At 42.1% G+C, this 13,846-nt stretch overlaps 1 protein-coding gene across 2 annotated transcripts in view; it reads right to left on the bottom strand.

The window, feature by feature from the left end:
• ATP2C2 (ATPase secretory pathway Ca2+ transporting 2) overlaps positions 1 to 13,846 on the bottom strand; it is an 83,516-nt gene that overhangs the window by 42,936 nt on the left and 26,734 nt on the right. For both annotated transcript variants that reach the window (XM_063437382.1, XM_063437383.1), the window contains exons 3-4: positions 12,638 to 12,754; positions 1,838 to 1,927 (exon numbers count right to left, since the gene is read on the bottom strand). In XM_063437382.1, coding sequence (XP_063293452.1) covers positions 1,838 to 1,927; positions 12,638 to 12,754 — 207 coding nt within the window. The remainder of the gene's footprint in view (positions 1 to 1,837; positions 1,928 to 12,637; positions 12,755 to 13,846) is intronic.

The raw sequence follows: 13,846 nt of genomic DNA, 5'->3' as shown, positions 1-13,846 counted from the left end.
GCATAACATTTCAAGTCTGTTGTGCGCTGGACTATCATTGGGTAAAATAAATATATGCTCACGGGAGCCTTAGCATTAAGTAATACGTGGCTACCAGCAACCACAGATAAAGTCATTCTTTCAGCAATTTTACAGTGCGTTGTTTACACTGAGGATGTTGTTCAGGTCCTCAGTGCAAAAAAAAATAAAATAAAAAATCTCAACTTCAGATCTTTGGAAAACATCATTTTTTTTTTTTTTATAGATTATCAGGTGTGCCTTTTCCTTGGGGCCTAAGCTGTAGGGGAGCGCACTGCACAGTGCTCCCCCTCCTACCGGTGTCTTCATGTAGCGTGGCTGAGCAGACCGCTGGTAGATAGAATCTTCTGCATCCTCTACCTCGCATTGAGAGCAGCAAACAGTTTCCTGTCAGACCTGGTGGAGAATTCAGAAGATACCGTATATACTCGAGTATAAGCCGAGTTTTTCAGCACATTTTTTGTGCTGAAAAACCCCAACTCGGCTTATACTCGAGTCAATAGTCTGTATTATGGCAATTTGCATTGCCATAATACAGACTGGGGGGAGAGGGGTGCTGGCAGAGCTGTACTTACCTGTCCTGCAGCTCCTGTCAGCTCTCTCCTCCTCCGCGCCGTCCGTTCAGCACCTCGGTCAGCTCCCAGTGTAAGTCTCGCGAGAGCCGCTTTACACTGGGAGCTGACAGAGGGAGCTGCACAGACCGCGCGGAGGAGGAGAGAGCTGACAGGAGCTGCAGGAAAGGTAAGTACAGCTCTGCCAGCACCCCTCTCCCCCCACTGAACTACCAATGACACTGGACCACCAGGGAAGGAGCCCCCCTCCCTGGCCAGCTAGCAAGCAGGGAGGGGGGACGAAAAAAAAAAGATAATAATAAAAAAAAATTAATAATAATTAAATAATAAATAATAATAATAAAAAAATAATAATATAAAAAAATAATAATAATAATAAATAATATATCAAATTCCCACCCCCACCAACACATACACAAACACACACTGCATCACACACTCACACTTCATTCATATACACACACTGCACTCACACACTGCATTCATACACACACTGCACTCACACACACACTGCACTCACACACACACTGCACTCACACACACACTGCACTCACACACACACTGCACTCATACACGCACTGCACACACACACTGCACTCACGCACTGCACTCATACACGCACTGCACTCATACACGCACTGCACTCATACACGCACTGCACTCATACACGCACTGCACTCATACACGCACTGCACTCATACACGCACTGCACTCATACACGCACTGCACTCATACACGCACTGCACTCATACACGCACTGCACTCATACACGCACTGCACTCATACGCACACACTGCATTCATACGCACACACTGCATTCATACGCACACACTGCATTCATACGCACACACTGCATTCATACGCACACACTGCATTCATTATATACACACACTGTAAATAAATATTCAATTAATATAATTTTTTTAGGATCTAATTTTATTTAGAAATTTACCAGTAGCTGCTGCATTTCCCACCCTAGTCTTATACTCGAGTCAATACGTTTTCCCAGTTTTTTGGGGTAAAATTAGGGGCCTCGGCTTATATTCGGGTCGGCTTATACTCGAGTATATACGGTACTCTACCGTGGTCTGCTCGGCCAGGCTACTTGGGGTACAAAAATACAGCTGACTCTGTACAAGTGCTTTAGTGAATACTTCAGAAAAGAAATCGGTCTGACATCCACCCATGTGCACAATACAGCGTTCACTTTTGACATTTTCCAAATCATTCGTAATGCTGGATCTTACCACTGTAATGCTCACTGCGTCCTCGTATTCCTTGGTTATAACACTCACAAGTGCCGAACCCAGCAGCAACAGGATGAGAGGGTTTGTAAACTGCAAAAACAACAAGTCAAGCCATCAATAATACCTCTTAATTACTTTACATATAAATGTAATCAAACAAAGCTGTCCTGTCATAGTTCCAATCACATATTTCTTGCACAGAAGACAATTATTATTCAAAACGAGCGGACAGATGACCATTTTTTGGGCCAGTAGGACACTCATTTCAATAAAAAGTCTCTACCGCCCAGAAAAAAATAAAAAATACTCACACTACCATTTACTTTTACAGTGCCGTGAACATAGATTTACCCCCTTCCTGCTTTACTCACTGAATGGTTTCAGATCTTCATACAACATGTAATGTTCGACAAAGAGAGTCCATGTAAACAGAAAATGCAATTTTTAGTTTTATTTAAGGAAACAAAATAAACATACTCAGCAACCATGTGCTTCTGATAACTCATTACTCTTCCTGTCCTGCTGTCCCGATTTAATGCAGAATTCACGGCTCCTTAAATGATGGTAAGTCTTCCTCGCCTCGAGGTAATAAAGCATCTCCACACCACCACCACGTTAAGTTTTTAGAATGATCTTATTGTGAATTGCTGTGTTTGCGTGACCCCAAAAATAATAGGACCCATGTCTTCCAAAAAGTTCCACTTTTGACTCGTCTGTACACAGAACATTAACTGAAAAGGCTTGTGGGTCATTAATGTGCTTTGTTACAAATGTGAGGCCATCACTAATGTTCTATCAAGCAGAGGTTTGAGCCCTGTAATTCCCCGATGGATTCCATTTTTACTCCTATTGTCTAATTAAGAAAGCTGGCCATAGTGGACAACCACAGTTCCTTAGATGATGTCGGTTTTTGTTACTTCCTGGGTGAGTCATGGTGGTGCCCTTACAGGAATTTTGTTTGGTTGGCCATTGTTCAGGGTGTTTGGTTGTTTCAAACTACCACTATTTGCAGACTATGGCACACACTGATCTATTGGAGTCCCAGGAACTTAGAAATAGCTCTGCAATCCTTTCCAGGTTGCCAAATGTCAGCAATTTGAGATATTTACATCGATGGTAAGTTTCTATGTAATCCAGGTCTTACTTCGGCAAGTCTGGTAGAAATTAACACCTGGTTATGTCTGCTCTACCAGTTGGTGTTGGTTAACCTGGGTTAATTTACACATAAAACGTGTTTATTTGGCTTCTCTCTGTTAGGGAGCAAATACTTTTTCACAGGACAGTATATTTACATTTTAACAGACTTCCATACAAAGATGTACTGAAAACAATAATTTAATAATCTAGTCAAGGTATCTGTCCCTTTAAGAAACCAGCGACATCGCATTTCATGTTAATCTATTAGCGAACCTGCCGGCTGACTGAGCCTTATTGGAGACAGTGGCCACTTAATAACTTGTGTCTGCATCAGCACTAAATGTACTTGAATTACCAGCACCTACATCCTGTGAATTATGTATGATCAGGCTGTTATCTCACTCCACGTGGGGAAACAGATAATGGACAGGAGCACTCGCTATACAACAAGACCAACAGTCGCTTAATATAGATGGTTACAGCATGCGGTCCCTGGAACTACGGGAGTTGAGGGATGTCAGATCAATCCTGCTTGTCTGATTTTGCTTAATTTAATGGCTAGACGGCCGGTCCGAAACCCATGAATTAGTTATACAGTACACTGGTCTGTTACAGTTAGAATCCAGAGCTGGGTGATTTATTGCACTTGGTAGCTACATGAAGTAGTTATACAGTGTATGTATATTATATTTATATAGCGCTAACAGGTGTACTCAGCACTTTACAGGTTATATTACAGTAGAGGGAGGTACAGTATGTGTAGTAGGTATACAGTGTATGTATATTTTATTTATATAACGCTAACAGGTGTACTCAGCACTTTACAGGTTATATTACAGTAGAGGGAGGTACAGTAAGTGCAGTAGGTATACAGTGTATGTATATTATATTTATATAGCGCTAACAGGTGTACTCAGCACTTTACAGGTTACATTACAGTAGAGGGAGGTACAGTAAGTGCAGTAGGTATACAGTGTATATATATTATATTTATATAGCGCTAACAGGTGTACTCAGCACGTTACAGGTTACATTACAGTAGAGGGAGGTACAGTATGTGCAGTAGGTATACAGTGTATGTATATTATATTTATATAGCGCTAACAGGTGTACTCAGCACTTTACAGGTTACATTACAGTAGAGGGAGGTACAGTAAGTGCAGTAGGTATACAGTGTATATATATTTTATTTATATAGCACTAACAGGTGTACTCAGCACTTTACAGGTTACATTGCAGTAGAGGGAGGTACAGTTGGTATACAGTGTATGTATATTTTATTTATATAGCACTAACAGGGGTACTCAGCGCTTTACAGGTTACATTACAGTAGAGGGAGGTACAATAACTGCAATAGGTATACAGTGTATATATATTATATTTATATAGCGCTAACAGGTGTACTCAGCACTTTACAGGTTACATTACAGTACGGGGAGGTACAGTAAGTGCAGTAGGTATACAGTGTATGTATATTTTATTTATATAGCAATAACAGGTGTACTCAGCACTTTACAGGTTACATTACAGTAGAGGGAGGTACAGTAAGTGCAGTAGGTATACAGTGTATGTATATTTTATTTATATAGTGCTAACAGCTGTACTCAGCACTTTACAGGTTACATTACAGTAGAGGGAGGTACAGTAAGTGCAGTAGGTATACAGTGTATGTATATTTTATTTATATAGCGCTAACAGGTGTACTCAGCACTTTACAGGTTACATTACAGTAGAGGGAGGTACAGTAAGTGCAGTAGGTATACAGTGTATGTATATTATATTTATATAGCGCTAACAGGTGTACTCAGCATGTTACAGGTTACATTACAGTAGAGGGAGGTACAGTAAGTGCAGTAGGTATACAGTGTATGTATATTTTATTTATATAGCGCTAACAGGTGTACTCAGCACTTTACAGGTTACATTACAGTAGAGGGAGGTACAGTAAGTGCAGTAGGTATACAGTGTATGTATATTTTATTTATATAGCGCTAACAGGTGTACTCAGCACTTTACAGGTTACATTACAGTAGAGGGAGGTACAGTAAGTGCAGTAGGTATACAGTGTATGTATATTATATTTATATAGTGCTAACATGTGTACTCTGCACTTTACAGGTTACATTACAGTAGAGGGAGGTACAGTAAGTGCAGTAGGTATACAGTGTATGTATATTATATTTATATAGTGCTAACAGGTGTACTCGGCACTTTACAGGTTACATTACAGTAGAGGGAGGTACAGTAAGTGCGGTAGGTATACAGTGTATGTATGTTATATTTATATAGCGCTAACAGGTGTACTCAGCACTTTACAGGTTACATTACAGTAGAGGGAGGTACAGTAAGTGCAGTAGGTATACAGTGTATGTATATTATATTTATATAGCGCTAACAGGTGTACTCAGCGCTTTACAGGTTACATTACAGTAGAGGGAGGTACAGTAAGTGCAGTAGGTATACAGTGTATGTATATTATATTTATATAGCGCTAACAGGTGTACTCAGCGCTTTACAGGTTACATTACAGTAGAGGGAGGTACAGTAAGTGCAGGAGGTATACAGTGTATGTATATTATATTTATATAGTGCTAACAGGTGTACTCTGCACTTTACAAGTTACATTACAGTAGAGGGGGGTACAGTAAGTGCAGTAGGTATACAATGTATGTATATTATATTTATATAGTGCTAACAGGTGTACTCAGCACTTTACAGGTTACATTACAGTAGAGGGAGTAACAGTAAGTGCAGTAGGTATACAGTGTATGTATATTTTATTTATATAGTGCTAACAGGTGTACTCTGCACTTTACAGGTTACATTACAGTAGAGGGAGGTACAGTAAGTGCAGTAGGTATACAGTGTATGTATATTATATTTATATAGCGCTAACAGGTGTACTCCGCACTTTACAGGTTACATTACAGTAGAGGGAGGTACAGTAAGTGCAGTAGGTATACAGTGTATGTATATTATATTTATATAGCGCTAACAGGTGTACTCCGCACTTTACAAGTTACATTACAGTAGAGGGAGGTACAGTAAGTGCAGTAGGTATACAGTGTATGTATATTATATTTATATAGCGCTAACAGGTGTACTCTGCACTTTACAGGTTACATTACAGTAGGGGGAGGTACAGTAAGTGCAGTAGGTATACAGTGTATGTATATTATATTTATATAGCGCTAACAGGTGTACTCTGCACTTTACAGGTTACATTACAGTAGGGGGAGGTACAGTAAGTGCAGTAGGTATACAGTGTATGTATATTATATTTATATAGCGCTAACAGGTGTACTCTGCACTTTACAGGTTACATTACAGTAGGGGGAGGTACAGTAAGTGCAGTAGGTATACAGTGTATGTATATTATATTTATATAGCGCTAACAGGTGTACTCTGCACTTTACAGGTTACATTACAGTAGGGGGAGGTACAGTAAGTGCAGTAGGTATACAGTGTATGTATATTATATTTATATAGCGCTAACAGGTGTACTCTGCACTTTACAGGTTACATTACAGTAGGGGGAGGTACAGTAAGTGCAGTAAGTATACAGTGTATGTATATTATATTTATATAGCGCTAACAGGTGTACTCAGCACTTTACAAGTTACATTACAGTAGAGGGAGGTACAGTAACTGCAGTAGGTATACAGTGTATGTATATTTTATTTATATAGCAATAACAGGTGTACTCAGCACTTTACAGGTTACATTACAGTAGAGGGATGTACAGTAAGTGCAGTAGGTATACAGTGTATGTATATTTTATTTATATAGTGCTAACAGCTGTACTCAGCACTTTACAGGTTACATTACAGTAGAGGGAGGTACAGTAAGTGCAGTAGGTATACAGTGTATGTATATTATATTTATATAGTGCTAACAGGTGTACTCTGCACTTTACAAGTTACATTACAGTAGAGGGAGGTACAGTAAGTGCAGTAGGTATACAGTGTATGTATATTATATTTATATAGCGCTAACAGGTGTACTCTGCACTTTACAGGTTACATTACAGTAGGGGGAGGTACAGTAAGTGCAGTAAGTATACAGTGTATGTATATTATATTTATATAGCGCTAACAGGTGTACTCCGCACTTTACAGGTTACATTACAGTAGGGGGAGGTACAGTAAGTGCAGTAAGTATACAGTGTATGTATATTATATTTATATAGCGCTAACAGGTGTACTCAGCACTTTACAAGTTACATTACAGTAGAGGGAGGTACAGTAACTGCAGTAGGTATACAGTGTATGTATATTTTATTTATATAGCAATAACAGGTGTACTCAGCACTTTACAGGTTACATTACAGTAGAGGGAGGTACAGTAAGTGCAGTAGGTATACAGTGTATGTATATTTTATTTATATAGTGCTAACAGCTGTACTCAGCACTTTACAGGTTACATTACAGTAGAGGGAGGTACAGTAAGTGCAGTAGGTATACAGTGTATGTATATTATATTTATATAGTGCTAACAGGTGTACTCTGCACTTTACAAGTTACATTACAGTAGAGGGAGGTACAGTAAGTATACAGTGTATGTATATTTTCTAAAGTGCATTTGCGTTGTATTCAAAGAATTCTGGGAGTTGTAGGACAATTGAGAGGTTTGAGTTTGTAACAGCACACAGTGAGCTGCAGTGATAAAATTGATAAGTGCGTCTCTGACTGTATGTGTGGGTGTTATTTGTCCATTGCTTTTAAAGGATGTTTGGCCTCAAACAGAAGAATGTCTGGCCAGGTTGTAATCATGTGAAATTCGGAAGTAAATACGATTTAACAAGTTAAACAAATATCTTACAAATACAATAAAAGAACGACCTTCAATTTTACAGCAGAAAATGTAAATAACAAACCACTTAGCCTGTTCGATGAAAAAATGATTGCATGACAAATGGCAATAACAAAATCAGACCACCACCAGGCTGTAGGCAACGGCCACAATACATCGGTTACTGTAACAGAACTGCCTTCCTCGTGAAACCACCGTCACAATACACCGGTTACTGTATCAGAACTGCCTTCCTCGTGAAACCACCATCACAATACACCGGTTACTGTATCAGAACAGCCTTCCTCGTGAAACCACCGTCACAATACACCGGTTACTGTATCAGAACAGCCTTCCTCGTGAAGCCACCGTCACAATACACCGGTTACTGTATCAGAACAGCCTTCCTCGTGAAGCCACCGTCACAATACACCGGTTACTGTATCAGAACTGCCTTCCTCGTGAAGCCACCATCACAATACACCGGTTACTGTATCAGAACTGCCTTCCTCGTGAAACCACCGTCACAATACACCGGTTACTGTATCAGAACTGCCTTCCTCGTGAAACCACCATCACAATACACCGGTTACTGTATCAGAACTGCCTTCCTCGTGAAACCACCATCACAATACACCGGTTACTGTATCAGAACAGCCTTCCTCGTGAAACCACCGTCACAATACACCGGTTACTGTATCAGAACAGCCTTCCTCGTGAAGCCACCGTCACAATACACCGGTTACTGTATCAGAACAGCCTTCCTCGTGAAGCCACCGTCACAATACACCGGTTACTGTATCAGAACTGCCTTCCTCGTGAAGCCACGGCCACAATACACCGGTTGCTGAATCAGAACTGCCTTCCTTGTGAAACCACCGTCACAATACACCGGTTACTGTATCAGAACAGCCTTCCTCGTGAAGCCACCGTCACAATACACCGGTTGCTGAATCAGAACTGCCTTCCTTGTGAAACCACCGTCACAATACACCGGTTACTGTATCAGAACTGCCTTCCTCGTGAAGCCACGGCCACAATACACCGGTTGCTGAATCAGAACTGCCTTCCTTGTGAAACCACCGTCACAATACACCGGTTACTGTATCAGAACTGCCTTCCTCGTGAAACCACCGTCACATTACACCGGTTACTGTATCAGAACTGCCTTCCTTGTGAAACCACCGTCACAATACACTGGTTACTGTATTAGAACTGCCTTCCTTGTGAAACCACCGTCACAATACACCGGTTACTGTATCAGAACTGCCTTCCTCGTGAAGCCACGGTCACAACGAGAAGAGGCAAAACCAGGTGTTTTACACAATAGGTTTCTTATGATTATTCTTGTGAGTGTGAGCGAAGTTTAAAAACGAAGGCGCAAAATTACAATATTGTTTATTTACAACTCAAACACAGAGCCGAACATAAACATACAATACAATAATACATGGCACATACTTTGGTACTGGATATAATATTTATTAATGCCTATATTGAGATGGATGAGAGCGATTTCATATCAGAGGCCGGGAAGAGGAAAGAGATTTCCTTTGTGTCAACAAGAATTCACTAGGTAAATGTGCAATTAGTAAATCACAGGAGTTCTGTTTGCAGAGAGCGAGCTTGTTTCTGATTGCTAGCCCACAGTATTAGAACGCACCTGATTATTTCACATCATAAATAAAAGACACATTCAATCACACTAAACAAGGTAGACCTAAAAAGTGAAACGTGTATGTTTAAAATCAGTGAGCAGCAAAAAGGAGTCTAAAATGGCCATCGTCTCTGTGCGTAGTATATTATAAATAAACGGTGTCTATAGACTGTCTAAAGGACTTTACATAGCATTAAGGTAACTCTGCCCTGCAACCCTGAGGTTTGAAAACCTGCAACTGTGTATTTATCCGTTTCGCCAGCGATATATACAATATTCAGTCAACTGTATTAAACACATATAGAACTTGCGCTCACGGGTTATCTTGCTATAAAAGTAATGCACTAGCTAGATTGTAAGCTCACAGGCTCACGGTTAAGCTTCTATTCCATTTGAATCAGTATGTGTTCATTATTTGTCTATATTCCCTATATTGTACAGCACAGCTGAATATGCTGGCGCTATAAGTACCAAATGACATTCATACTCTATGGATTGTATAACATATTGTGAAATGTGCAGTTTTATAAAATATAATTTTTCCAACCAGTTTTATACTGATGTGAGTATAATGGGGCATTGTAATACAACGCTTAACGTAGATTAATTTGATGAAAGTTGGGGCTACTCAGAAACCAGTTCTTAGGAAGATAGGATTTCTTCATTTATCATTTGAAACTAGATATGCAAGAAAAATGCATGTAAGCAGGATTAGTCTTGGGTAACTCGTCGTATAAATATCTTTTAAATAAATACAGTCGTCTAATTCGATCATCAAGCAACATGGCAAACGGGGACAATGTGATGGCCATAATACGGCGCCTATCACGGCGAGATAAATGTACGCAATGTTTATCCCAGTTTACCAGCGCCTGGGAAGGGGGGCGGGGGGGGGGGGGCACCACGACATATACATTTAACGGTATCAGCGACACCACGACATATACATTTAACGCCTGCTCTGCCTATGTCACGACGGACACATTTTTTATTTAAATCCTAAAGCAGACATTCTAAATGATCAGTTTGTAGAAATGTATACGGAAGTGTCCCGTTTTCTACTCTGCATGATTCATTATACAGGAAGCATTGCAGAGTCTGGATTCCAGATAAACACAGAATATTAAAATAAATATATTCAAACAAAACCTCAAAAGAGAAAGCATGGCAGCTTTAAGGCTTTACGGAGACATTGCGATCTTTGTATTACAGTTACACACAATAAGCAATATAATCCGCTCCAAAGGGAGTAACGAAAATCAGTCATATTAGATTTATAATATTTCCTCACCCTCTCTACCTACCCACCCTCTCGCACTCTACCTACCCACCCTCTCGCACTCTACCTACCCACCCTCTCGCACTCTACCTACCCACCCTCTCGCACTCTACCTACCCACCCTCTCGCACTCTACCTACCCACCCTCTCGCACTCTACCTACCCATCCGCTCGCATTCTACCTACCCATCCGCTCGCACTCTACCTACCCATCCGCTCGCACTCTACCTACCCATCCGCTCGCACTCTACCTACCCATCCGCTCGCACTCTACCTACCCACCCGCTCGCACTCTACCTACCCACCCGCTCGCACTCTACCTACCCACCCGCTCGCACTCTACCTCCCCACCCGCTCGCACTCTACCTCCCCATCCGCTCGCACTCTACCTCCCCATCCGCTCGCACTCTACCTCCCCATCCGCTCGCACTCTACCTCCCCATCCGCTCGCACTCTACCTCCCCATCCGCTCGCACTCTACCTCCCCATCCGCTCGCACTCTACCTCCCCATCCGCTCGCACTCTACCTCCCCATCCGCTCGCACTCTACCTCCCCATCCGCTCGCACTCTACCTCCCCATCCGCTCGCACTCTACCTCCCCATCCGCTCGCACTCTACCTCCCCATCCGCTCGCACTCTACCTCCCCATCCGCTCGCACTCTACCTCCCCATCCGCTCGCACTCTACCTCCCCATCCGCTCGCACTCTACCTCCCCATCCGCTCGCACTCTACCTCCCCATCCGCTCGCACTCTACCTCCCCATCCGCTCGCACTCTACCTCCCCCATCCGCTCGCACTCTACCTCCCCATCCGCTCGCACTCTACCTCCCCATCCGCTCGCACTCTACCTCCCCATCCGCTCGCACTCTACCTCCCCATCCGCTCGCACTCTACCTCCCCATCCGCTCGCACTCTACCTCCCCATCCGCTCGCACTCTACCTCCCCATCCGCTCGCACTCTACCTCCCCATCCGCTCGCACTCTACCTCCCCATCCGCTCGCACTCTACCTCCCCATCCGCTCGCACTCTACCTCCCCATCCGCTCGCACTCTACCTCCCCATCCGCTCGCACTCTACCTCCCCATCCGCTCGCACTCTACCTCCCCATCCGCTCGCACTCTACCTCCCCATCCGCTCGCACTCTACCTCCCCATCCGCTCGCACTCTACCTCCCCATCCGCTCGCACTCTACCTCCCCATCCTCACATTTAATGTAAATCCACGTTCCCATCATTCCTTTTTTGTAATGAAACAGTCCTGTGTGGAAAGTTTGCTAATTCGGAATACCAGTAAACGCCAGTGCTGATGACACTAATTTTATGAAGCGTGCATGCTGCCCTCACTAGTAGACTATTCCCTGAAATAAAAGGCGGACAGTGGCAAACGTCACTGCAGCAGAGGGCACAATGATCAGACTTGTGTCAGGTCTTAATGATTTCCAAAATCTCGGGAATTAAAGGGACCCCCAGCTTATTGTACTGGTTTTGGTGGAATGTCACACCTGGTTTTCTGTCGGACAATATTCAAGCATTTGAATAAAATCTGGGAGCTCCCAAACAGCTGACCGTATATGAGTGAAAGTCTGTCCATATAAATATGCACACAATGGAATATTAGCCAGACCACAATATTGTTTGTCGACTGGCTAATGACACCCCAGTGACATACAGACTCCAGGCACCATTGACACATCAAATCACTGAAGTGGTTATGGTGCCTGGAGTACAGTACACCCAAAAAAGCAAACGCACAAATCAGCAAGGCATCAGTTACAGAAAGCAACATTTTATAAAATGATATATTAACAAAATGTAAAAAAAACACTTACCGGACGTATAGAACGGCTGACAGATCTAACTGTAACTGTCCTGGTGATATATTAATAATTACATCCCATTCTGTTTGTACATATCCATGAAAGACAGTCACTTACCTGCCCAAGGTATTTCCTCCATACTGGCTCTCCACTGTCCATTTGGAACTCGTTCCAGCCATGCTTCGTCCTCCGCTGCAGCACAGCGCACTCGGAGAGCCCACTGCTTGGGTCCACCTGCCCAATAAAGACAATATGTACAGAGTAGGTAAAGGGGGCAAATTTTGGAAATGAAAGGAAAATGACCTTGGGGTATCCACGATTAGATCAGTAATAGGGATAGAATTGTCAGTGAAAACACGGTGTAGCCTGACCCATCACTCAGTTTTCCCCCATTCTAGATTCTATCTCAGTGCACACCTAGTGGGCTCAATGGTCTAATCAGAAATTAAAATAAAATCTGTATGTGTCTTTAATGGCAGCACTAATAATATTACACTGTGTGACAGGGGATCTATAACCCCCGTAAGGAATAGAAGTGGTTATGGTGCTGGGAGAGAATCTTTAAAATAAAACCGTGAGCGGTTGTTTTTCCCCCCTTCTGCTTTATTAAGACTGACCATAAATGAACCTTCTGCCTTCGGCTTGCCATATCATTTATTTACTAAACCGGAAATTGTAAAGAAACGACCAAGCCATCGCAACTTTCAGGCCAAAGTGTCCTAGATGGAGAAACAGTGGAGTTTGAGAAGTATTCCTGTTTGGCTACTTTGTCCTAAAATCTCCCCAATTCTCACTTTAGAGAATAACCGAGCAATGCCCGAGCCTGTACTTAAAACGTAATTAAAAAAATTGAAAAAGAAATGTAAAAAAAAATTCTAAAGTGACGTTTGTAAATGAACGAGTTACAAAACGACCATGGTTTAATTTTTTTTCTAATTTAACACCTTGTACACGCCATGTTCATTGTCTACAAGATGATGTAATAACCGGCAACAGACCTGCTGTAATCTGCCTTTAAAAAAGCAGTCCGAGAGTCATTACGCCGACAGTCAGAAACTAGAGACACATACAGGCATTGTATTGGTGAAATACCATGCTTTTATTCAGCAGAAATATTTTTGTAATGCATGTCATTTTGTTCAGAATTAAACACGGGGGGGGGGGGGGAAACAAAGTACCGTATATACTCGAGTATAAGCCGACCCGAATATAAGCCGAGGCCCCTAATTTTATCCCAAAAAACTGGGAAAACTTATTGACTCGAGTATAAGACTAGGGTGGGAAATGCAGCAGCTACTGGTAAATTTCTAAATAAAATTAGATCCT

The sequence above is a fragment of the Pelobates fuscus genome, chromosome 12 (genome assembly GCF_036172605.1).
Source record: "Pelobates fuscus isolate aPelFus1 chromosome 12, aPelFus1.pri, whole genome shotgun sequence".
NCBI lineage: Eukaryota > Metazoa > Chordata > Amphibia > Anura > Pelobatidae > Pelobates > Pelobates fuscus.
The sequence above is the reverse complement of the archived record's forward strand: the minus strand, read 5'-3'. Positions and strand labels throughout refer to the sequence as shown.